The sequence below is a fragment of the Calonectris borealis genome, chromosome 5 (genome assembly GCF_964195595.1).
Source record: "Calonectris borealis chromosome 5, bCalBor7.hap1.2, whole genome shotgun sequence".
Classification (NCBI taxonomy): Eukaryota; Metazoa; Chordata; class Aves; order Procellariiformes; family Procellariidae; genus Calonectris; species Calonectris borealis.
In genome coordinates this window covers 3555182-3581685 of record NC_134316.1, presented here as the reverse complement: position 1 = coordinate 3581685, position 26504 = coordinate 3555182, and the positions used below count along the sequence as shown (strand labels likewise).

At 42.8% G+C, this 26504-nt stretch overlaps 2 protein-coding genes across 10 annotated transcripts in view; one reads left to right on the top strand and one right to left on the bottom strand.

Moving 5' to 3' along the window:
* SAV1 (salvador family WW domain containing protein 1) lies at positions 1 to 25927 on the top strand. Of its 7 annotated transcripts, none has more exons than XR_012673753.1 (9): positions 1 to 234; positions 964 to 1071; positions 2141 to 2587; positions 11711 to 11981; positions 12940 to 13083; positions 15306 to 15370; positions 15475 to 15507; positions 19391 to 19552; positions 20039 to 21284. XR_012673753.1 is itself a non-coding variant. In XM_075150728.1 (6 exons), the coding sequence occupies exons 1-6, from the start codon at positions 141 to 143 to the stop codon at positions 20238 to 20240; spliced, it is 1266 nt and encodes a 421-aa protein (XP_075006829.1). In that variant the 5' UTR covers positions 2 to 140; the 3' UTR covers positions 20241 to 21284. The 7 variants fall into 7 exon arrangements, 2 of the variants coding, with proteins under 2 accessions (XP_075006829.1, XP_075006831.1); XR_012673751.1 differs by lacking the exons at positions 15306 to 15370; positions 15475 to 15507; positions 19391 to 19552 and adding exons at positions 21319 to 21703; positions 21861 to 21972; positions 22660 to 25927 and having other exon boundaries at positions 2 to 234; positions 20039 to 20209; XR_012673752.1 differs by having other exon boundaries at positions 15306 to 15507.
* The window catches only part of ATL1 (atlastin GTPase 1), a 32129-nt gene continuing 27711 nt past the window's right edge, over positions 22087 to 26504 (bottom strand). For all 3 annotated transcript variants that reach the window (XM_075150725.1, XM_075150727.1, XM_075150726.1), the window contains one exon: positions 22087 to 22858. In XM_075150725.1, coding sequence (XP_075006826.1) covers positions 22748 to 22858 — 111 coding nt within the window. In that variant the 3' untranslated portion in view covers positions 22087 to 22747. The remainder of the gene's footprint in view (positions 22859 to 26504) is intronic.

The following is a 26504-nucleotide window of genomic DNA, read 5'->3' as shown; positions in this document are numbered from 1 at the left end:
CCCGCCCCGCCCGGTGCGCGGCCATGCGGGCGCGGAGCGACCGCCGCCGTGCCTGAGGGGGCCGGGGCGGCCGGGCCCTGCCCTGCGGAGCGGGGAGCGGCGCCGGGCATGCGGGCGGTGGTAGCGGGCCGGGAGGTGGGATGCTGTCGCGGAAGAAGACGCGCACGGAGCTCTCCAAGCCGGGCGAGGTGCAGGGCAAGTACGTGAAGAAGGAGACCAGCCCTCTGCTTCGCAGTGAGTGTCGGGGACGGGCTCGGCGGACAGGGGGTCGGGCTGGGAGGACAAGCCCGAGGGCTCCGGGGGTGGCCGCGTCTTTTGTGTGCTGCGACTGCGGTCCGGCGGGCCCTGGAGGCCCTGCGCGGCCTTGGGGGGTTCCCCTGGTGAGGGGAGGGGCGGGAAATTCCTGCTGGGAGACCTGGCAGCTGGGGGAGGTAGGTTAAACCTGCAAGGGAGGCTGAACTTAAAAGAGAGCCCTGCACATAATGTACCACCGGGTGCGCACGATAAACAAACTTGTTTTTTTTTTTAATTTTCTCAGCCGCTGTAGCTCAGTTTTCAACAGGGTAGGGGTTAAGATAGTCTCCAAACAGGTATCTTCCAGGTGAACGGAACAGATCATCTCTCTCTTTTCCAGAAGTCAGCAGATTTTTTCCCCATCTAGGCTGTGTGCACTGCCAAAAGGTGTGTGCTTTGAAAATGAGATAACTGTACAAGACAGTTGCATAAAATCCCTGCGGAAGCAAGTGCTCCAGTTCTAAACCATGAATCAACTTGATGAGGTCACCGCTATGTACCTCAGATGCACTGATCTTCGTGTGGTTAACCTGACGCTAATGCCACAGTCCTGTTTTTGCTAGGACTTTACAGAAGACTGGCAAATACACATTGAAAGTGCACTTAGGTTTCTTTTTGTTAATCTTTGAAAACAACCTGAGACTGAAATATATTATGCTATAATTGCAGGATTAGCTTGGAGATCACAACTAGCAACAACTGATTTGCTGGCAGGAGGAGGCACTCAGCTTTTCTGGAAGGATTTGCTGCATGAACAGCTGGTTCCCCAGTCAACAGGCAAAATCATTTAGTAGTCTGATTACATTGACTTAGTCCTAAAAAAAAAAAAAAAAAAAACAAAAAAAAACCAACCAAAAAACACAAAACCCACAAAATTTTTTTCATATTAAGCTGTAGGCCTGTGTAAGGGGTTAACACCTTTTACACATGCTATTTGCCATGATGTAATGACTAGCTATTATGTGACTGCTTTGTAATGATTATAAATTTACTGATGACACCTTCTGGGATGCACTGAATTTTTACCCTAAGTTATAAGAGTTTATTAATCAAAAGTAATTAATAATAGGCATAACCTCTGCCTAAATGAAAGTCATAGTTTCTGTTAGCTCAGCTGGAGGGAAACTACTTATTTATATCATGTTCAAAGTAATCGTAAGGAGACGAGTAATGTGTCGCTTACTGGAGGGAGGCAGTGAAATTTTATGATTAGGTGTCACTGTTCATGTGCAAAACCTCTTTAGTTAAAGGAAAAAGTGAAGTATCTTCATGATAATTTGAGAACTTAACGTGCAGAATAATAGCACTTTGCTGACTGAACTTTGTGATTGGTGGAGAAAGTATGAATTCTGTTCCTGATTCTGTCATGGATTCCTGTGAGCGTGTAGGCATTAACGTCTTCAGTTATTCTGAGTTCATAAAGGCAGTGGTCCTGATGAAGTGGTAGAGTGGTAGCCAGGATACTTGGATTTTCTTGACCCTTCTAGTAGAGAGGTATGAAGCCTGGCTGATGTAGCCACAGTACAGTGTGGGGTAGTTTGGGGATTTTTTTGGTTGTTTTTTGATGGGTTTGGGGTTTTTTTGTTTATTTTGGATGCAGTTATACTGGCAAAACTGCACTCTCTTGGCAATAGTTTGTTGCTGGTGGAGGGTGTGATGGTTTCTGTTGCACCAGTACAAACTGCAGTATTACCATTACACTTGCATATGCATTAGAGGTGCCTTAAAGGGGTTCTAGCATTTGAATTTCCTCAATTCCATGGTGTAAATCAGCATTGTGGCTAGCCAAATGCTTTTTGTGTAAGTACAGCCAAAGTTCTTACTTCTCTTTCATGCTATGTATCAGATCTGATGCCTTCATTTATCCGTCACGGTCCAACCATTCCAAGACGAACTGATATCTGTCCTCCTGACTCAACTTCTTCTGCATATGCTTCTGCTGGAGATGGAATTGTTTCCAGAAACCAGAGTTTCCTTCGAACTCCAGTGCAGAGGCCACCTCATGAAATAATGAGACGTGAAAGCAACAGACTGTCTGCACCTTCCTATCTTGCAAGAAGTTTAGCTGATGTCCCTAGAGAATATGGCTCTTCCTCCCAGTCCTTTTTAACAGAAGCTAATTCTGTTTTGGAAAATGGAGATGCTGGTGCCCGTTGTTATTATTATGATCATTTTTATGATGCCCAGAGGAGACGTCAGTTAAATGATCGCGTACATGAGGACTACAGGTATTATGAACACAACAGCGATCTTTTCCAGAGGATGTCACAGAATCATGGGAGGCACACTTCAGGTAAGTATTCATTAATTGCTGGGTTTTTTAAAATATGCTTTTGATAAGACTTCAGGTGCAGAGGTATATCTGGATGATCAGGGTCATGTTTTTAGGAGTTACGCTGTGTGGACAGAGCTTCTTTTTAATGATATTTGTATGATCTGAATACACTACGTGTTCACATTTCTTGAAGTTAAGAATTTGATTGCATATATCCAGAAAGGAAAAAATATACTTAAACCATGATTTATTTATTAAATAAATGTGGTAAGGTTGAGCAAGTTTTTTTTTAATGCCAAGTATATATGCAACTCCTCATGACGAAGTTGGTTCAGTTGCTAACTAGCCAGGAATTTTATTCATTAGGGGACATCTACTATTTTCATGATGTAGAGAATAACCAACAGCTCTAAATTATAGCATTGCCATTTTATTTTATTATGTTTTAACTATCATTGTGTTATTATTTAATTTTATTGTGTTAATTTGACCTCAATAATTAAAATAATTTATTATAAATAGTCAAAGGGAGGAATGACTGCTTTGTGTAATTAGCAAATTGACATACAGTTAGTGCTGAAATTGACTTCCTAGTCCTTGATTTTTTTTTTCTTTTAGCTTGTAACATCATTTGTAAATATGCCTGTTTCCCCCTCAAATTCACTGGAACTTGTCTTTGTTTTCTAACGGAAGAACAGCATAAGAAAGAAGAATCCATTAAATATCACTTTTTGAAATATTTTGTTATATCTGTGATGATGCTGAAGAATAATTCGTTGGTGCAGCGTGCTGTTTTGAATCTATTGGTGGAATAAAAAGTCTGGGATTACAATATTGCCCATAGGCAGGTGACCTTAAAAGTAGTAAGTTTGGCGGTGTTTGAGCACTGTATCTACTACGGAAACTATGTTCAAGGAGGAGTTTGAAATAAACATTTCAAACCTGTAAATAATGTACCTTCAATATGAAATACGTTGTTAGTTTGTCGTTACTTGTAATCTGTAAACAAAATAGTAAATAGTCTGTAGTAAAATAAATCTTCTGTCTAGAAAAATAAATCTGCCAGGAAGAATGTCAACGTTTAAAGCTGCTGACGTTGGGTATGGAATTATAATCAGACAATGCTTTGTGATGTTTTTTACAACAGAAACTTTTCAATGAAAAATGACAGAAGAGTAATGCTAGTGTTAGTGCTGTCAGCCAGTAAATTCTGAAATACTAAAGTGTAAGACTTGCTACTTTATCCTCGTTTATACATCTGATCTACCTAGATTTTGCATGGAAGCCCTCCACCTCTGTCAGTTGTTGTTCAGCTGGCAGTCATTAAACATTTACTTGGTCCAGATAACAAGCACCTGTTAGTGTGTGCTGGGATATTGTAGGGAGGAGAGGAGGATTTCATAAACCAATCCATCAATTTAACACTCAAAATTACTACAATAACTGTGTATGCTGAGGAAGACTTCAAAAAATGGTACTGCTGCTGTGTAGGATTGAAATGATGTTAAGTGGAAATGGAGCTCTAGCTATTATTTTGAAAGTGGAGTTTAATCTAGCAAATTTTTAAAACAAGCTAAAAGTAGGGCTTTACAGCCATATTTTTCTCAATTGTAGCAACATGGATTTCTTTCTAAAAAGACTTTTTTTCCCCCGTTTGTCTATATGGCCCCTTAGCCCCTGGAAATCATAAGGGAGCTGCTGGTATTTGGTTGGTCTTTGTCATTCACTCTCATATTTTTACATTTAATAGTTTGAACAAATTCTATGCATATTTTGTAACAGGTGAGTATTCAGTCTTATGCATTTGTAGGGAGAGACAAAAAAAGGTCTGCCAAGGTGTTTCCCTTCTCTTTTTTTTTCTTTCATCTCAGCATGGAATATGAACCTTAAACACCTCTCTCAGTTTCACTGCAGTAGGAATATTGACCTATGTCCTTAACTTCTGTACATCTTTTCAAGAATTGCTGTTACTTCTTCTCCGTAAAAGAATTATGTGGCCAAAAATAAGAAAACTTGAGATTTTCCTACTTCTTTTATCTCACCATTAAGCTGCTTTTTATTTGAACCATCCATTGTCTTCAAACCTTGTGTTTTCCTTGAGTTACACTGATCTTTCTGTAATTTCTAGTTCCTTTTTTCCTGCATTTCCAGAATACTGAGGCAGGTGTTTTGCTTTCATTGTATTTGTCTAAATTACTTTTTCCTTACAGATCTCCATTGTTGTTTCTAAATGTTTCACCTAATCAAAATTCTTCATCAAGATAATTGATGACAAAATTGCCTAATATCTACAGTTTCAACGTATAAGTCTGTTTATTAGCTAGAATCTGTAAATACTGCCTTCTACCCTTTTCCTCCTCTCCCACCCTCCCTCAGAAGGTCCCCTCATTCGGTTCTGTTATGGTTTGGGTTGATTGCTACAGAAATGACACCTGATGCACACAAAGCGTACTTGCTGTTGGTGAGTGATGTTTCATTCAGTGTTGGTTACAACTGAGACGACTTTTGAGAAGCAGTGGTCTGGAAGTGAAGAGATGCATGTGAATTTCAGCTTTCATTCAAAATAAAGATTCTCCTCTTTATAATTTTGGAGATAAGTTGAAAACATGTTCTTACGGAGATCTTCATACTCAAAGTATTCAGCAAAGTATTTAAGAAAGTCCCGTGATTTTTCAACAGTTGATATTGACAGCATTGATATGTTCTTTCACAGGCATTTCTCCTTAAAGTCATGTTTTCTCTCTTGGCATGATTCAACTCCACCATCTCCTCCTTTTCTTATTTTCATTAGATTGGTTTTTAATTAGCAATCTAGTGCTGCTGGTTTTCCTGAAAAATGTCTTCAGTTGAGATACTTCCTAGTTTTCTGTGTTTAGCTACCTCTGTGGCATTTCTTGAAAATTTTTTTTAGTGTCCATTTCAAACTTAATTCTAAGAGACTTTACCTGTCTTTCCTCGACATCTCTTTCCTCTCTTCTAGGTTAAAGGTTTGGGGAGGTCTGTGGTTGAAGTTATATCTACAGTATAGATTGGAACTAACTTGTAACCAAGACCTCAGAGTTATTTGTACCTGTTTGAGCGGTAAGCTGAAAAATTCTTATGTGTATATGAAAATTGCTGAGATTAAAATCACAGTGTAAAGGGACTTTCTGATGGTGGATTGTCAGCAGTTGACTCTGGTGTCCGAGGACAAAAATGATTAATCCTGTGAACAGAGAATCCAGTGCGTGTTAGTGAAAGTAGGTTCATCTTGTGTTAAGTTGTACCCCTTAAAAATTGCAAACTAGTATTCATGTTTAATATAAGAGCAAAATAAAGAAATACAAATTATTAAATGAAACCTATTTAGAGCTGAAGTAGCAGGGCTTTTCTTTTTGGGCGGGTATGCTTCACTCATTTTTAAACAAATGGCAATTCCTGCCTTTTTCTTCTTTTGTGCTGATTTTGCAGTAATTTCTTTGTAGCATACTTTCCAAAGCTTTCAAAGTACTTCCTGTGTTTTCTTATTTGTGAATTTGTGCTTACTTGGAACGCCCCATTCCCTCTGACAAACGAGGTACTTGTGCTCAGGAAGTACCTTCAGATACTTTGGAATGGGTTAGGAAGGCCTAGAACCTGCTATCTAAACAGGATAGTTGCTGGAACTTCTTTTTGCTATTTTATTATTACTTACTCCCTTAAAATTAAACAGTTCGTTCATCTTCTCTTCCTGTTCTTCATCCGTGTTCGATGAAGGGAAGGGAGAGGATTTTGGCATCCTGAAAAAAGGCTCTCAAGGCAATTGACCTAATTAAAGACAAATATGAAGGCCTTTTGTTTGGCTAGATTTGTTCTTCAACACTTTGAAATTTGGTTGAAGCTAGTTGTGGGGAGTTCATAGGCTCTGAAACTTCTCTGCCTACATCAGCACTATATCTAATAAAGAAAATGAGACTTTCTCTTCAGTGTTTTTGCTCTTTTCCCTTTATGCTGGGCTGCTCTGGTGATACGATTTTTCTTCCGTGCTTTCTACCAGGCAGACTGAAGAACTGCCCTTTACTGACCTGGAAACCTTTCCTCCTAAGAACTTGGACTTCTTTCCAGGCAGAGTGGCTTTACAGTAAAACCCCTTCATTGGGCTGTGAAAGCATTAACGCATATCACTTACGGTTTTCTTTGTTCCATACTAATGGAACAAACCAAACACAGTTTCCTTGGTTGAAGAAGATACTATCTATTTTTCACATTTGTGACGTTATTAGCTTAAGATACGTTTCTAAGAGAAGAATATTAAATGAAGGAACTCTTTGCACTGGTATCTTACAATGCACTGGAACGTGGTGCTCAAAGTTAAAGTTTGGGTTCTGGTATTAGGATCAACAACCCTATTGTTGAGGATGTTGAGAATAAGACTGAATATAGGGCCTGGCCTTACTTAAAACTCTTGAGTGTTTTAAATTTTGTTAATACTAGTAATAAGTGGTTACTGTTCCTTTGCACTTTCCTTTTTTCAAAGTGTTGAGAACATACACAGTGATATTCCTAAGCAAGCAAACTGCATTGAACAGGATTTTCTTTTGCTTTGGAACAGCATATCATGACTCTTGGCCTGGTTGACAGTTAATTCAAGACCTTAAATTGAAGATACTATATTGTACAAAAGAAGGAGAAAGCAAAGCCACAAATAATGTTCGATATTGATGTTCCTTAAAAGCAACAGCCGAACCAAAAAATACCCCAAGCATATACCATTAGGGAAGAGAATTAACGAATGAGGCTAGACGAGTTCCAAAGAGGCAACCTGAAAAGGATTTACAATTGCATAAATTTAAATTCATTGCTGACCATTCTTGAGATTTGATAGTGTCACTCGGGGGAGTTTATAAAGAACAGTGCTCATACTTAAGCAGAGGAAAGGAGACTTTTAAGATTTGGAAAAAGCAGATAATTTAAACAACTCTATTCCTTGGGAAAGCAGGAAGAATGAGAATTTCTGTCTTGTCATAGATAAAACAGTATGTGAGCAAGAAAACGCTGAGTAGTTACAGTGAAGGGGTTCAACTAGTCTGTTTTTGCTTATCCTATGGTAGAGGTCATATCCTCCATCAGGAGGAAGATCACAGGTTTTACACTAGATGTTTTGATAAAAATGGTTCAAGTTGTAAGTTTGGGCTGTTTTCTGTGGATGTTTTGCATTGTCCTATGTGAATCTGGTACCAGCCCGTGATTCATGGAGTATCCTTGGTGTGTGCAGTAAAATCCTATGTGAAGCTTTGGGCTGCTGTGAAAATGCTTTAGGGCTAAGACCTTACCTGAAATTTAAACACAGAAGAGTATCGTACTTGGGCAATACGACACAGAAAAGGTAGTGTTCACGGTAGGTGGTTTTAGTCTGTCTTGTAACTTTCTTCTTTGGTTTATACTTTGGAAAAGATCACATACGAATTTATTCATTGAAGTGTTGTACAGTCTTATTATTGATACTATAGGTGTATATATATGAAAGTCAATTTTCATCTTCTGTTATTGTTCAAAATCATAGCAGGAGCTATTTCTCTTACATGTGTATCCAACTCTCCCTTGAAGGAAGCATCTGCTGAGTTTTATAAGAAAACCAATATACAATTTCTTTTGATCTCTAGTAACTCTAGTTATATAAACAAACGTCTAAATTGTACTAATTGCCAATTTGTATGCCATAGTGTGTTGATGGTTGTAAGACACTGTGAGTATTACCTGACATCTTAAAACTTCCAGCACACAGAATATTCCAATATTATCTGTGATTTTAAGGGGACAAATTCGCGTTAAGGCTATACATGATAGTCTGCAACTAAAGTATTTGCAACTGTTTGTTTATAAATCTGGCCTTTGTTTTCATAATTAGAGCTTGCTAGTTGTAGAGGCTTGGAACACCCAAAACTGGTAACTGCTACAGCTGTGTGAGTTTATCTTAATGGTATGGCTCTGCTTCTTCATATATGAAGTCAAAATGACAAAAGGAATGTATAATTTATTTGTGGTCTGGTATTATTTTTGTTCTTTGCACCTTGGAAATTAAAAAAAAAAAGCTGGCATTGGGAGAAACCATGTAGCTAGAATTAAATGATTGTGCAAACACAGAACTGCCAGTGTTGCCTTTCCATTGGGTGCAGCATTGCTTTTTAGCCTGCTTTTTACGTGATTTCTCTGTGTAATTAGATTTTGGTTTTCCTTTCTACCTGAGTCCATCTCCCAGTCTTCTCTGGCTTTTGCATTCAAGAGAACTTCTGGTGCAGAGGATGGCGTGTGCAACTTTTAATACGAACTTTCAAATCTTAGAAAAAATTAACCTTTACCCCAAGGAATAAATACATATGTATTTGCTGCTGGAATCATGCTAGAATTTAAGTAGGAAGAACTGCAAGAAAAATACAGACATTGCTGGTTTTAACAGTAAACAGAAAAATATGTTTATGCCTTTGTGAAAGTTCTTTTCCCCCAGTCAAGTTTGTGTGTTCAGATCTTCTGGTAGTGGTGATTTAATAGTCACTGTTTATACGTACATGAAATTACAACACAGCGGTCCAGTTAATTGGAGAAAATACTGAATTTGTTTATCCAAAGTGCAGTATTTTCAAGAAGCTTAAATGTTTGTATTTTGTCATTGGAATGAAAACAAAACCAGTGACATAACTGTAGCTAGGGTCTGAAATAGTTTCCCTGCCCCAGTACTGCTAAAGGTCAGGAAGCCTCTAGGCTGTTTCTTCTCACTGGAAGTAAAGGTCTAGGTTGCTTAATCCTAATGAGAGATGGGAGCTATCACTTGAACGCAGCCATCAGCTTCCCTTTATACAGCTAATGAAGAGGTACTTCTATAGCAAGAGGAAATACTTGAAGGCCAAATAGTTCAGAACATGACAAGGCCAGAAAAAGATTTGTAGATAAGCACAAACGTTTTAAAGAACAGTACTCAGGAGGAAGTTTGTGAGATTTTTTAAATTTATTTTTTATTTATTTATTCAGTTGCTTTGGAACCTTCCCATTATTTTATTGTTGATGACTGCTATCTTATATTAGAATGAGAGCCCATCCAGTTTTTGGTCTGTGTCATTTTATAGGTAAACTAATGCTTAAAATAGATGACATCCCTTGGCTAGCATGATACATTGTGTATGTATTGAGAAGGACTTTTGCCTTTGTCAGCAAACAAGAGTGTGAAATTGCCTGAGAAATACAACAATTTTGCTGCTACTTCAGTATTACTGTTGTCTTTTTGAGTTAATGACCACAGCTGAAAACTCTTTAATAGTATGCTTCAGATGAGCTAGACTCTGCCTTTCCCTTCCACTCTCCCCAAAAATAATCACACAAAAATATTATTTCTGAAAAACAAGGAGAGAGGTGTATTCCTCAGTCAGTAAACGTGGTGTTTGTGATGGAGTCACTTTCCGACTTCTAAGAAAGTGGAAAAAGTGGCTCCCGTACCCCTTCTGGCTATGGGAAATAGTAACACACAAACTGACGAATACTGCGATTGAATAGATGCATTTGATTGTGGGATGAAAAGGTAACTGGAATTTCTTCAAAGCCAGAGACTGTTTAACTGTAGAACTGTGGGTAACTGAAGGTAATTACTTTTAAAAGGATTTTAGAAAGAGTTGAATTTGGGCCAGCACATCCAGTAGGTAGTAGGCTTCCAAGAAATGGAAAGAGACCTGCAAAATTCTTGATTATGTCACTTGGTTTTTGCGGTTTTGGGGGGGGGGGGGAGGGGGTTCATTTGGTTTTGGGTTTTTTTTTTTTTTAGTTTTTTGTAATTATTATTATGATTTTTATTTCAACTAGCTTCCTAAGTATCCATCGTATATAGAGGGAAGCAAAAGGTGAAATTGGAATTATGTTTCTTCAGTACATGTCTCAGCATCCAGCACGCTAATTTTTAAAATGTAAAAACTGTATGGTACAACAAATCCCATCTTTAAAATGCTAGTGAACAGTCTCTTAAATCAGCTATTCAGTGATAAATCCTAAATGTGCTGTGTTTCTAGGGCAGAGGTGGGAACTTAATTAACTACTGATTCCTGTCAGCTCTCCTACTGCCACTAGTGCAGCCTACATCACCAAGAAAAGCTGGAAATTACTTTTTTTCACGTGCCTTTTCAGCATTATGAAGCATAGGTGCGCAGTTTTAGAAAAGAGCAAGATGTAGAGAAGCAGATGTACAGCCTACTAGACAACAAAACTTCCTTCCAAGACCTGTGGGAGGGAGGAAGGGGGTGGAGGGAGATGCAGAGAAGAGATGAGGAGATTTTGTGACTGAACAAAAGGTCTCTAAATCTTGTCTGGGTTGCATTCAGAAAGCCTGATTGCCCCACCCAGCAGTGCACATAAACGAGCTAGTCTAACAAGCGTGGGTAGTTTTAGCAAAGAAGACATGGCAACATCAGCTTCAGCGTGTGCAGGATGACTGTGTTCAGCCAAGGGCTTGTGCAGGATCCTGTATGGATTCAGCTTTCCTGTTTTCTCTTGTTACTGATGACACTTTTTGGCCGTGGTTGCACACACTTCGGTAATAACAGTAAGCGCAGTATAGTGCTAACCTTACTTGTCCCTCCTCTCTTGGTTTACCTCGTCCTGTTATTGTTCCTGACGGGTTAATCTGAAAAGCTTTGTTGATATTCAGTAATTTGTCTAGATAGTTGTAATTTCTGCCTGTAACTAGAAAAAGAAATAGCTGTGGGTTTTTTGATAGATAAATAGTTTTGATGCAGGTGTAATAGCATATTAACAGGAACTGTCATTTATGTAAAGCTTCAACATTTGTAATCTTATGTCAGCTCTCTCTGCCCAGCAAATTGAGACAATAGTAACAGCTTCATCCCTATTATGTATGCTAATATATGTCTCTAATTGAAAAAGCAAGGATGCTTTAACTGTCTCTGAATGAATCTGTCTAGTGAATCTGGAGTTGGAGGAGAGTGAAACAAGTGAGACTTAAAAGCGAATAGCTATTTTGACTTGATCGTGCTTTTTTACTAAGGTACAAGTGCATACACCATAAGCGCTGTGGTATTGTTCAAAGTTCATAGAGTGCCTCAGGTCGGGAGGGAAGTTGACTTCGTACATGATGTTGGTCTTGGGTATTATCAGTTATCTAAACATTGCTTTCCCTTTTTTTAGGCATTGGTAGAGTTGCTGCTACATCTCTAGGAAACTTAACAAATCATAGTTCTGAAGATTTACCTCTTCCTCCTGGCTGGTCAGTGGACTGGACTATTAGAGGAAGGAAATACTATATAGATCATAACACCAATACGACTCACTGGAGCCATCCACTCGAGCGTGAGGGGCTGCCTCCAGGATGGGAGAGAGTTGAGTCAGCAGAATTTGGAGTATATTATGTGGATCACATCAATAAAAGAGCTCAATATAAACATCCATGTGCTCCCAGGTAAGACATCTGCCTCGTCTTCTGTGATTGGTTTTTTCCTAATCCAGTGAGGAATGTGGAACTGTTTCTGTCTCATATATAATGTGCCAAAAACTTCTTATTTTTAGAAGTAAGCTTTGCTGGTTCTTGACTAAGATTTTAGAAGAAGTTGTAATTGTTAGGATTTTTCTCTCATCTGTAACTGTCTCAAGTTTAGAAACAGGATATTGTTCCTAACTCACTAAAACAAAGCAGCTATTCTTTTCAACTGTCAGTAAAACAACAAAGTTGCTGAGAACAGAATTGAATTGTAGACTGAAAAGAAACTTGATCTGATGTTCCAGGAGACTGTCTGGACAAATAGCACATACCATCTGAAACACGAATTGCGTCTTCTTTAGAATGAAAATCGGTATTTTAGCTACTCATAAATTAAAGGTAAAATAAAGTTAGTATACACCAAATCTACCAGTTGATTTCTGCTACTCAATCTATTTTGCTGTTATCCAGGAAGAGAAAGTTTTTTTAACATGTGACACAAAAGGTAAACATAAGAGGATGTCCTTCGTTATAAATGGAATAACTCATATCAGCTGCTGCCTGAATACATTTGTTCTAATATATTAAATGGTGGATTATTTGGCTGAATCAATACTTGCCTTTTTCATCTTTTAAAAACAGGTATCATTGTTTGTTCTGCTGTAGTATCCAGGTAGCAGGCAGTAGGTGAATAGGTCTAGGGTGAATTTTACAGTGTGCTAACATATGGCAGCAACACCTACAGTTGTGGCTGGAGTGAAGTGCAAAAATAGCAACAGAAAGTTGCTCTCAGTATAGGCCTGCTGAGGCAACACTCCGTATGTGGTTGCATCATCGGCCTTTGCATGTATTAACTTGTGTATTAATCTTAACAATTTAATGATATCAGTGTGTCTAAGTTATTGCTTGGAGGTTACGGTCTTTGTCTTCCTTTGTACAGCGTTCCCCGTTACGACCAGCCTCCCCCAGTGACTTACCAGCCGCAGCAAGCCGAGAGAAGCCAGCCTCTCCTCGTCCCTGCAAACCCCTACCACACTGCAGAGATTCCAGACTGGCTGCAGGTCTATGCCAGGGCTCCTGTAAAGTGAGCTTTTTTTTTTTCCCCTCTGCATTTCACACTCTATATGCCTAGCTTAGAAAGAAAACAAATGAATTTCGATGACTGAAAGTAGAACTCTAGCTGGTATCTATTTCTTAATTGCATAAGAACTATTGCTGACAGCGCATGAGGAGGTTGTACCAGATGTTCATCGCATGAGTTTGCTTTGTATTAGGCATTACTTAAAATCATCACAGTACTTCTTGCAGTTCACATGACTTGCAGAATGATATATTAGAGAGTTGAGGATGCAATTTATTTCCGGTGTATTTGTGAGAACGGTACCACGTGGCTTATAAAATATGTGAAGTATTTTTAGGGTGTTAACTTCTTAACATATATCTTACTTCTTTTTAAAAAAGACATACAAATTCTCCTTCACAATTAAGAATTTTGAATACAGCCTGAAATCCATATTACTATTCAAGAACTTCAGTTAAAAACGAAGTGGTAGTAAAAAGTCATTTTTTCAAAGAAACAATGCTATAGGAGGAGGGAGTCTCCTCTAAGAAAAGATTTGAGTCAGCATAATGAAACAAATTACATTTTCTAATAAGTACAGCTCTGCAGAAGAGTACCACTAAATAGAAAAGCAATAAAAAAATCCAGATACGTTTTAGTAATTATGAAATCATGTACTTTTTCATAAGAAGAATATGGAGAAACTAAGTGTCACAGCAATGAGCAGGTCAGTCTGTAGTTGCAAATTCAGACTGTGTATGATGTTCAGTAGCTTCCAGTTAAAAAACCCTCTTTTTTTAGCTGCCTCTAGTAACTATACTTTGAATGGATTTTATTACTTCTTGTGGCTACTGGGCTTGCCAGCAGCCCATAAAGATTTAAATTGGCCTAAAATCCACCAGTACACTTATGCACCAGGGACGTGCTAAGTTCCTGTAACCTATGGGAGGACTTGTTTCCTAGAAACACTTTTAGTTTTTGGCTGCAGCTGCATTTCTTTATTTAGGTCTTTGGCACATCCAGACAATGCAGTTTTAAATATTTCAGCCTGTGTTGTATGGACTCTTGTTGGTACTTCACTTGAAACTCGAGAAACAAATTTAAGACGGTTGAAACAATTTAAGATTATCAGGAATTTCTTTATATCTAGTAGGCTGAGACAAATTAGAAGAAAAAAAACCACAAACTCAAAACATTTAATTCATTTGAGCTGTTGAGTTACATTGTTCAGAGGAATAAAAAATCGTGTATTTCGCAGTATCCTTTTAGCCCACTGTTAAAGTAGTGCTGGCGGTAATAGGAATATTCTCAAACACTTCTGTGCAGAAGTAAATTCTGGTTTATGCTAATATTATATTGGAAAAGTGAGAAAGAGTGGTAGCAGCTGGCTTAGTGTCACCTCATCTTGAGGACTTCTTAAGAAACAATTGATAAATAATTTTCACAGTTATTAAAATCAATATCACTGATATATTTTCAATGTAATTTTAATAACGAACCATTTCTCTGTTGCCAAAGCAACTGGCTTAAAGCTTGACAAAAACATCTAGTAATGCTTCAGTTCTTCAGTAGTATTTTCCAAAAGCTGAGCATGAGAACTGTATGCAATATCCTCCTGCGTTCTGGTGCGAAAATGAAAGTGAATGGGCAAAACGCTTTCACAGTAGTAGTAGAGGAATACCTTTCGCATTCTGCTATTTGAAATTTACTGTAAAAATCTGTTGATTATCAGTACATCAGAAATCATTGTGGTGTATTTTGTTATGATTTGTTACTTACACCTGACGCTAGCTTGATTTAGCTGACTAAAGGCCAGTCATTTTTGTTGAGAAAAGCAGATAATAGCAAAAATAGATAATGTTAGCTTTTGTTCCAACAAATTTCTCTAAAGGGTAAGAATTCTGACCATTGGAAAAGTCTAATGGAGAGTTTAGTAGGTGTTAGCCATAACGCTTCCCTATTGTAGTGAAAAATGGTTAAACCGTTAAGATAAAAAAGAAGATATTTGGCTCACTAAACAGTGGAGAGGCTTTGATGACTAGTTATAACTTGAGGTAATGATTTCCAATATCAAGGTATTTATGATACCTTGAAGTGTCCTTTTCCCCTCTCTCCTGGCAACTATCAAGGTTTGTTTTGAGCGCTTAAGTACAGCTATCAGAATCTTAGCACAGTGGAATCAAGACTCCTGGCTTGCATTTAACCCTTTGCTAGACTCTAAAATTGAATGTTTCTCCACCTTCCAGGTTAGGTAGACCAATCTGGTAGGTGTTCCCACAGTGTGCCAGACCACACGCGTGAGACTGTGAGGGTGAGGAGACCAAAAATGCCTTCCTTGTATGAGAGGTCATGGTTCAGATGCTTCCCCCACCTCTTTTGGAGCAAGGATCTGAACCCAGGTCTTTCTTCTTCCAGGCCTAACCAATAGGCTGTGAATATTCGGGGCAGGTCAGTGTCTCTTGTGTTGAAAAGTGTCCTATTTTATATTAAGTACTTGCTATCTCCTGGGAAAAGCCCTGGAGACAGGGTATTCTGGCTGCATGTTCTGTCTAGTAAGCTCCCGCTTTCTCACCCAGGAGGGAAGGCTCTGCGCTCTGCAGAAATGTACTAACGTGCTTTCTCCCCTCGATTTCTGGCTCTGTGACTAGTTGCCCTTCTAAAAAATGCCTGGGGAGTCTAGGTGAGGTACTGGTACTCTGCGCCCTGTTCCTCTAGGCACCTCTCTGGTGAGTATTCCTAGACCTACGATCTTTTGGGTTTGAATGAGCCCGTTCCCTTTGAGGCACTGCTGATGGTTTAATCTTTAATTAGACTTCTTCCTCCATTCAACTGTGCTCTTGGCAGGCGAAATGAAACTCTCACACTGAAAAGTAATCCTGATGTGCTGCTTTTCTTGAGAAACTGTCAGCAGTGACAGCTTCAGAAAGAACCACCAAGGTTTTAGCAATCTGTGATAATGCTTAAAAAAAAAAAAAATTAAAAAAAAAGCTACAGGCCCCTGAAAACCTGCACACACATGATTGCATGTGATGGAGCTTTGTTTTCTTTCCTGCTGGTATTGCCACCTTAATAAGAAACAGTCCTTCCATTGAGAATCGGCCTTGCTGTGGGGTGTATTTTAATAAATGCCACTGGCCCAGAACATTTGAAAGGATACATCAGCGCAGGGCGAGCCAGGGGAAATCCTGCTGCAACTGAATTCAGTTCATGACGAGTGGGAAAGGAGCAGAGATGGATAGGTGTTGTCCACTTAAACTCAATAGTCAAGTGCTTACAAAGATAGTTGTATTTGGCAAACCTTCAAAAGCAGCAGCTTGCAGCCTGCCTCTCTTCGGAGTTGGATCTCCATATTGACAAACAGCTGCTATTTGTTTTTTCTCGCTTTTGGGGAAAAGTGATTTTAGCAGTGCAGCCCTGTCAAGACTTGGGATAACTTGAATATAGAAGCTGTTATTTAGGAAGTTTATAGAAGCTGTGGTTGTTTAAGTTCTTAACGTTCCTCAAAAGCATCTTTGGTAGTCATCTGCATGTCTTGGTGCTTCTCTGTTGCATACAGCCTTCTGAATATATCTTTTCAATACGTAATGTAGTTTATTTGCATAAATTTATTGGTATTTTGGCTTCAGCCTCCACTCAAGTGAATATATTTTCTCATGTAATCAGTTGGATCAAATAACTCTGTTTATTCCATGAGTTTCTTCTATTCTTTTAATAACTAATAGTAGTCAGCTGCCTATTCCAAGCTAAGAAAATTAGATTGCAAACGAATTGTATGTGTTCAGAAGCACTGGGAAAAAGGAGGAAATGAGGGGTATTGCAGTGATGACGTAACTACATCACAGCTTTCTTTTATCAAAATAAAGTCGCATTAAAATGCCTACTGCAGAGCAAGACTCGGGTCAGACAAAATCAAGATTAAAACTGGGTTGGGGAATTGCTGTTTCCTCACCTTGCTTAGGAAACTCTGCGGCTTGTCCTGTTCCCAGAGCTGGCCAGGACACTCTGTGCTGCTCAGGTCCCCTTAGCAGAGGCAGCTTTAGCACCCCTGCTCATTTTGGGGGGATATTCCTGAAGTTCTTTCACGCAGGACTCCTCAAATTTAGGTAGACTCAGGTTAGCCCAAGTATTCCCACTGATGAGAACTGTGCTTACAGTTGTGTCACACGTTGTTTCCGTGTCCCTTGCTCCCTCCGAGCCTTGGGAAGCGTGTCTGTTCCTGAACCCGGCAGGCCTCTTCATGGCTGCTAGCTCACGTCACCCTGCCAGACTTCTCCCGTCATCACACTGAGGTGGAAGGAGACCATCAAAGAGAACAGCCTGTTTATTTTAAGCTTTGGTATCTATCTAGCTGTCTGAAGTCCTTGTACTACTTTATTTAAGCGTACGAGGGTAGGTCTGCACTGTGGGCTGTTAACGCTGGACTGACGCACTGACACGAGCCAGATCCCGGTCAGTAACCGTTTGGCCACGTGGGCTTTGGAGCCTGAACTAACGCACTGTACGCTGCTCACCAGAACAAAGTTGTCTTGCTGTTGGCCCAGTGTCCTTGAGGAACATCCTGAATGCCAGCGTCTCCTGCTTAATACCATCCTGCAGCTGTTGCCCCACGGGATGTAGTGGTGGTACTGGACATCTGGCCATGAGCCAGAGACCTTTAATCCGATCTCTGTGGAATTACCATGATTTTGTTGAAAAACTTTGTTAGAAATACTGTTTTTTATACTAGGATCTCGGAAACCTTCCCCTACTACTGGCACAAAAAGGGGTCCATTAAAAAAAGGTAATGAAGAAAAACGCTTGCTTTCTTGAAGGGAGGATAGAGGTGGGGATTTCAGAGGCAATCCAACCGCCATAGGGTTTGCTCTGGTGGTGGCCAAAAAGAGACTGATAGAAACGCACAGCGTGGTGGAAAACACAGCGTATGGACGTGTGTTTAATCATTCCCACTGCAGACTTGTGAACAGGTGAAATGTGTTCACAGGCGCAGCCTTTATTCTGGTACTTTCTCACTTCGACAAGGTTGGATAGTTTGTGTAGCTTATATATAAAGGTAAATATTCTAGACATTAAATTTAGGGATTGTTGAACCATGTGTGTGGTATAAAAGACTGTCAGCACTAGCTTTGAAGAATTTGTGGCATGAAAGCAACGTATGATTTGAGCAGACCTCCATTATGAAACTGGACTTCATTTGACCAGCGACCTAGCTCCCGTGCAGACCTTAGAGTGCCAGTTTTGATTGTGGAAAAGTACTTGCAGGAGAAAAGGCATAGCCTTGATTAGTCACAAGAGTTTGGCAGTTACAACATAAAATGCCGCCTTCAGGAAACTTCTTCAGCTCTGCTACTGAAACAAGGGAGGCTTGAAGAGGCTCAACTTACGTTAAGTTTGTCCCTATCCAACGGCAGCAGCTTCGGTATCCCAAAGGTCTGAACATAGGGGCGTGTTTATATGTTTCAGAAGTTGAAAAAAGTGTTAGAAGTATAAACAGAAATTCAGAATTGCTCCGTATTAAAAAGTAAAAATTAAAAAAAGGCAGATTTTGTAAGAAAAGCAGTGCTGCATGTTGAGCAGGAGAGGAGAAGACCTACTGAATGAAAGGCAAAATGCATTTTTGCCAGCAGCTCGTTAACCCGGGAGTGTTTGCAGTGGTTAGTGACGCCCAGCAGCTTTCCTTGTACATCATTTCTCCCAGCTTGTGGATTGATGTTACGCTTCCGCTTTTCTGTGCGGTTTGTTTTCATGTACTCCGCTCTCCGTCGTGGAGGGCGATGAGCGTGGCTCCTAACACAGCTGGTCTGTGTGTAGCCTCCTCCTTGCACCTGCGGGTATTTTCTTTGCGAGCTTTCGGGTTCTGCGCTGCTGACAATTTCCCCCCTCGAGGAAAAAGCGTGGACAGTGCGGATGGCACTTCGGTGACCCGGGCTGCTGTGTTTTGCCTTGCTCAACCAACAACTTGTAACTGGTGGAAGTGGGAAGAAATACAACAGTAACTGGTTGACTTCACAGCTGAGTTTGTTTCCATCTCCCATGGGGAGAGAGATCAGATATTCCTAAAGGAATTTGGGGTGGCACCAGTGTGTTTCAGGCTCTTGGCACATGTCCCCAGGGGACCTCCCCAGGTCCACAGCAGCTCATTTTTTCCAGCGTGGGGAGTAAGAACGTGTAGGATTTTTAGCTGTTAGTGCTTGCATCGCTCCCCTGACACCCACCCCGCTCCCCCCCGGCGGATAGATTGCTGCCGATAGCTACGGGCGGTTAGGATGTCCCTTGCTGGTGTGAGTACTCGCAGCTGTTAATTATGGCCTAATTGGATTTCCCCCTCCCTCAGTCCTCACTGATGCTGTCTAATATGCCCTTCCGTGGTCCTGTGGGGTTCATGACCTGCGGTTTGAGACACACTGACTTAGGTCATCGCTGCTAATTAACCAAGAGGGGGACAGTGTCCAAGAGTGCTTGTTAAGGCTGGAACAAGGATGCTTTGGAAACAAAGGTGTGTTGTGAGGGAAGACTTGCAGTATTCTGCCTTCTGGGAGGTACGTGCTGGGGAGTGTTAGGGTAAGCTGTTGAAATAATTCATTTTTTGTTGTGTTACTCTGATTTTAAAAGATGTTTTACTACTAAATCTTCAAGGCTTGTTGAATGGAGTTGCTGTTTTAATGCTTCCAAGATGCGTTTTCTCCATTGGTTTTTATAATCAGTTAATAGGATCTTTAGTATTTCTAGAGTTTACCTTGGCATATTATGAGTGATTCTGCAGTTTAGCTGTAAGAGATGTTTCTCCAGCTCACTTTGAGACACGGCTCCATGTCTTTTGGTGTTGATGACCTTATTTCTTCACATAAAACATGCTAATGTAGATGGCTAGAAATCTGACCGGTGGCTGTACAAGTGTGAGGCCAGTTCTGAAGAAAATGCACAAAATGCGGTGTAGTCGCTCGCAGTGGCGTGTGGATAATCGTCTTCTCTGTCACAACAGGTACGATCACATTCTGAAGTGGGAGCTCTTCCAGCTGGCGGACCTGGACACGTACCAGGGGATGCTGAAGCTGCTCTTCATGAAAGAACTGGAACGGATCGTTAAGCTGTACGAAGCGTACAGGCAGGCCCTCCTCACCGAGCTGGAGCACCGCAAGCAGAGGCAGCAGTGGTATGCCCAGCAGCACGGCAAGAATTTTTAAGCTAACGACTCTTTTTAATAGACTTTTGTGAGGACACTAAGAGCTTTAAAAGGTTTTCACACTTAAAACTATGAAAAAGTGCTTTTGTTGAAAAGGCAGCTTATTTTTGTTGACGTTGCACCTTTGTTATTATCCTCTTTAATATTTTTCTACATGTATTATGTGTTGTTTATAAAAATGAAAAATGTTTGTTAATCTTTTTCCATACAGGAACTAGTTTATTATTCTGAAAACCAGCGCGGAGTTTAATCAGAGACTTGATCCTGGTATCTTTTTCTAGCAGTCAGCTGTATTATTAAGAAGCTGACTATGTATTTTTAAAGGGCAATAGATGCAACTGTACGAAACATCCTCCATTCAAAACATTGTTAAAATCCAAATGAATATTTCCGTGTATTTCCCTCGGGACTTTCTCTCCCTCTCTGGAGAGAGGTCTGCTCCTTGTTTACAGCTTTAATGTACAGAACACCGACACTGTTACTTTTCAATAACACCCAGTGCTATAACCGGACAAGCGGATTTCGTCAGTCTACGCCAAGCGCTTCATGAAAGTGAAGCCTAAGTTGCCTTATTTTTTCCTTTAACGCATTACTACTTTAGATTTACTACTAGTTTTCACAGAAATTAGTCAGAGGGGAAACACTTGTACCTTCTTGAAGACCAAGATCTCTACGCAAACTTTTCACAGGTTCTTAACCGCTAGGTAAACTGCATTTTGTAAACCGTGACGCAGTCACGTGGGAAGGTGATAGCGTTGTCTAACCAGCTTACCAGCCAGCTGTACCACACCGTGGAAAATATCAGGGACGTAACAACAATTACTTTTTTTTTTTTGTAACGAGCTTGTGTCTTGTATTAAAGCTTCCTTACTTAGGGAAAATTTTTAGTTGTACAGTTGCCCTCTCCAATATTTTCATTTGGTTCATTGATTGTCCTGAAATGTTATTTATGGATTCTTTTTAGTGCAATAAACATTGTTGCAGACAAAAAAATACATTTCTTGTAAATCCTATTAATTCAATAAAAATCATTTTGTTTAATGAATGAAGGGTTGTTGAACTGATTTTTTGCCTTTCAGAAACGTCAAGTAACGTGTTCTTATAAGCAACAAAAAGATCTGATCAGGGGTGGTGAAAATCAGTAGCTCGTGTTCTCCGAGGACAAGCGCAGTTCCGACGCCCTGAGCTCGGCTGCGCCGGCGCAGCGACGGGGCGAGTGCCCGGCACGGAGCCGTGCTCTGGCTCTGCCCTGGGGCCCACGGCGAGGAGGGTGTTCCTGGTGCGCCAGGCCCAGGTGGGAGAAAGCCGCTGTTGCAGTCGACGCCGTCCTCTGTAAACCCAACCGCGGGCCCTGCGAGCGCGCTGTGCCGACTCACCGCGACTGCCTGCAGCGGGGACAGCTCAGCCCTAGGCGTCAACGTCTGCACCGTGAAACACGCCTGCTCTTCGGATCAAGACGGTGAGGTGAGCGTTGTACCTGGCGCTGTCCCTCGAGGGCTGCAGACCTGAGCGCCGACCCTCAGCTTTGGCCTTGCTGCACTTCAGCAGCTTTTCCTCTGCTGTTAAAAGCTGGAGACTTCGTTTTGCCCAAGACTTGTAAGACCTGGCTTTACCTTCTTAGGGACAGAAGCACCTCCCAGAGGTCACACCTGGGCAGGAGACGGGCTGGAGTATTTTCAAAATACCGACTTACCATTAACACCAATTCCGAGGGCCAGAAGGAAACCAAGAAGGTAAAAAAACCCAAGAGGAGAAGCTCTCGCCTCGTTAGTCAATAACTGCTTCCTGTATAACCAACTGCTTAGGAACCGAAAGCAAACTTTAATATTCTGACGATAAAAGAATAGAACTGTTGAACACACTTTTTACGCACTATAATGAATATATATACAGAAATACGGTGAAACTTTCTCCAATACATATACAAAGTGATACTTTGTGCATTGGTTACGAACAGAAAAGTATGCTTTCCGTACAAGATCATTACATACCATAGCAGAAGGGCCCTTACAGTTTCTGATAAAGCAAGTTAATACATTTTTAATTATGTTTATGTAATTAAATAGTTAATTGAAGAAAAAACTTGGTTACATGTTATAACTTGTTCAACTATCTGAAAATAAGTTGGCTTTTGAATAAGCTAAGGTCTGGAAGATTTGTAGTTGCAGTATCATGTAAATTATGATTTCTTCAGTGACTCCATAACTAATTACAGGGAAAATAAGGCTTCATAAATTAGCTGGGAAGTATGCTGGCTATTACAAATTAAAAGCACTTTGTATTTGCGGCAGTACCAATATGTACATATCAACAAAACGAAAAACATGCCGACACCTTCCCGTCAAGCACCGTGTTGTCGAACGAACACACCGAACCACCTTACAGGTGACTTGTTCTCCGCTCTCCCTGTTCCACGGCAGGAGCTTGTGACGGGTACGAGGACGAAAGTGTTGAACCGAGGATGAGACGTCCGCGCCTCGTTCATGCATCGACGGGAACGCGCCTGGCTTACACCTTCTTCCTCTCCGAGCCCTCGGCGGGTTCCGCTTTCTGTGCAGGGAAGGCGTGGTGGTACAAATGTCTGTGAGTCGCTGCTGCGCTGTACAGTTTGTACAAAGCCTGGAAAAAGAGAGAGAGAGGATGGTTACGTCCCCAGCCCCGCTGCGTGCGACGCGTATGGTCTCTGCTTTCGCGTTCAGGCTGCAGCGGCAGGTTCAAACCAGTCGCGGCGTGCGGTTTGTTTTGTGCACCAACTCTTGATCGTGTCAAGTGTCCAACAGGGAAAAGAATGAAGATCGCTAGTTTGCCGATTTGTCAAACGTCTCAGTTATGGGAGGAGCTCCCTCGAGCTGTGTTAAATCAAGGGCTACCTGCAGTACGAGTAAGGGACTTTCGGGGGTTGGTTTTTCCTACGGGTTTCACGCACAGAGTTTAAATTTCTGCATCGTCAGCATTTTGCTTTACACCACCAGGCAGATACATATTGCATCATACAGAGGGCTTTGCTATGTAACGGGTATCTGGCTTGATTAGATTATTTTTCTGCAGATGACTGCGGATTTTTTTCCTTCTAATTTTACCATTTTCCATTTGTACCCGGGTGCGTTTTCCTGTCTGACAGAAAAGCAGCACCACGGTCTAATAAACGTGTCTGCCCGTTTCTGCAGAGCACCGGTGTGAGCAGGCTGCCGGCCTCGGAGGCGGCGTCACGGGGGGTCAGAGGGCGACAGCTAAACACCAGGCGTCGGACAGCAGGAGCGGCTGCGGCACCCGGACCGTGCGTGTTCAAACTCGTGTGGACGTGGGCTGCGTTTCCCCGTACAGAACTAACGTCAGAGCAGTCACGGGGCCGAGACAAGGCGCTCAGCCCGAAGGGCTGCTGCAGGCGCCGTCTGCAACGGCTGGTATGGGGCGACAGGCAAGACCACCCTGTCCCCCACCCCTCGGTGGGCGTTACACCAAGTGGCAAACGGCACAGGAGATGCCAAGATGCAGTTCTGGTTGCAGAGGACTTGGTGTGAATGGCTGTCACAGCTCTGACATTTCCATTTCACATGAACTTGTTATTTGGGAGGAAAAAAAAGAAAACCCAACCAAAACCCCACCAGCTGCTGCTGGGGACCTGAGGACTGTTGGTGAGCCAGGATTAGCTCAGGACGGGGTGGGAAGAGGCAGACGGCCGGCAGGAAACCGCACGCTGAGGGGTGATGTGTTCCTCGTGCGCCCGGGGGTGTTGAATGAAGCAGGCGAAGCTGAAGCTGTGGCAAGGGACGGGGTGGGGTGAGAAGACTCCGGGGGTGTTTAAGGCGATGCTGACCGCATCCCAAACGGGCTGCAGGAAACGGAGGTGGGGCTTTGCGTGCCGGTGTTTCGGGACTGTTTGGGAACGTAGTGGCTTGGTGGAGGAGTCTTCATGCAGTTTCTCTGGGTTTCTTGAAAATATGCTTTCATATCCTACATAAGCGACCTTGCAGCATTTTGTGCTACGTTAGGCTTTTCTCCATGCCTAACCAGTCGCAGAGCTGACTTTTACTCGACAGGATTTGTTCAAGAGCTTGTCAATAGCAAAGACCGTGTTCTGCCTCTTGCTGTCGCACAAGCCAGAGCAAAGCCCGTGAACCCAGAGGTCAGAAAGCTTTTCGCTGCTCAGCATTTGTGGCACAGCGAAGTACCAAAACGGCCGCTGAGGGAAGGAATGGGTTGCTTTTTAACTACTTTTTTTTTTTTCAGTGGCCTTTGGGCCTGTGAGAGCTGCTCCAACTTTCTTCTAGAGGAACTCCCCACATAACTCAGTAGTGTGTTGACACTGACAGACGGAGCTGTCAGGCTTTGGTGACACGACAAAAGACGGAGCTGTCTTTTTTTTACAGACCAGGGCCATACTCGGGGGGCCCCTGGCTACAACGCAGGATTAACGTACGTGCGCAGTAAGACTGGCAAGGATGCCTTTTTTTAGCTTAATTAGATGCTTACAAGGCTTTGCCTGAACAAGATTGCAGGCCTGGCAAGCAGCTCAGCGTTGTGCCACTGGCAAGCGGAGCCACAAGGAGCCCGGCATACGAGGGCTGCTGAGGTTGTCGACCCAGGTTTCCTGCAGGGCAGCACCACGAGCGCCAGGCAAGGACCGGCTCCCCTGGAGCAGTTCCCCGGCCGCGCAGGGCGAGAGGGGCTGTACTCGGCGTGCTGCCCCAGGAAGAGACTGGGGAGATAAACTCTGCCTCCCAGGCTCTGCGATCGGCTTACTCAGTCCGGTGTGGGGTGTTTTTGCCCAAAACACAACAAGCGGCACTTGCAGCAGCACGGACAAGCCTCGCCAAGTATGGGGGCTCCTCAGCTGCTGGGGCAGGAGCCCTGCCTGCGCGACGCCTGCACGGCTGGTGCTACAGAACAAGCTGAGAGTTTGACCTCTCAGCACAATAGGAAAATCCCCAAACAGAACTGACGGGAGAAAGATGAAAATCCCCATTATAACAAACACACTCCCCACCCCAATCTCTCCCCCACTTGGCTTCCAGCACCGCCTGGAGCGCAGCACCCACGTTTAACCCCCTTCCCCAGGCATCTGGATCACAGGGAACAACCAGAGCCCAGCCGCCGGCAAGTGTCCTGGTGCAGGGCCAGGATGCCACCGCTGCCCAGAGCCCTCACAACCCCCCATCCTCTGCAAGCCCAACGGCAGCGATGTGGCCGAAACGTGCATCTGGGCCCAAGACGCTTTTCCCCGGGAGCTCAGGGCCCCGCTGGCCCATGGGAGCCGAGTGGTGTCGCATGCGGAGAACAAGAGCCACTTACCTCATTTGTGCTTCCCTGGGGAAAGGCATTGGGAAGGGGGAGACAGAAAAAGAAAGAAAAAAGCATCTCTGTGTATCACGCACGCCCATGGGAGCGCACGGCGCTCACGCCTCTGGCCACAGCCACTTGCTGGTGCCACCATGGCCAAGTATTCCCTCGCCCCGCACAGGCTCCCCCTCTTGCAGGACCCCTCACAGCTCCGTCCACCCCTCCTGCAGCCGGTCCTGCCGCCACGGGACACCGAGCGCTCGCGTGGGACAGAGCCACGAGGGCTTTGAACCCTCCCGGGGCGCTCGGGCACCAGCCCCGTGTGTCACGGTGGGCAGAGTCATGCGCCCGAGCCCCGGTGCCTGCAGCAGGGCCAGTACTGCCCGTCCGCACAGCTCCTTTTCGGGAGAACTTTCCCTTCAGTTGGAAAGCTATGCCGCACGGCCCACAGGGGCCAGCCGGGTGCCAGGGAGCAGCTGCAGGCACTTTAACCTCTTTATTTTTCCCCAGCTGGGCAGGTTGCAAGTGGGCAGCGTCTCTGGCTTCCTGCTGGCTGCGTCCTGTTCTTGCTTAACCCCCCCCCCCGCACTGGTTCCTGCACGGGGATGGGCAAATGCTGGGCTTGAACAGGCCAGCATCTCTCAAAGGCACCCGGGAAGGGTCCCCGAGCAAATGGACGGGGTTTACTGTGGGTGCTGAGGACACGGCAGCCAGGATGAACCCACCTGGGACGCAGGCAATGGGCTGCTCTTGCTCTCAAGCCGCCTTATTTTAAAGGCAGCCCGGCTGAGCAACACCACTACTCAGCTCTGATGAAGGAACTGAATAATAAATGCTTCATATTTTTTTTTTTTTCCCCCTCAAAGCTGCATGTTTAGCTCCAGCTGCAGCTCTCTGCGCAGCAATGGGAGGCAGGCCAATGTGGCCACTCTTGATCAAAAACTCGCTGGTGGATAAAAAGCAGGGAAGGAGCAGGTAAAGCTGT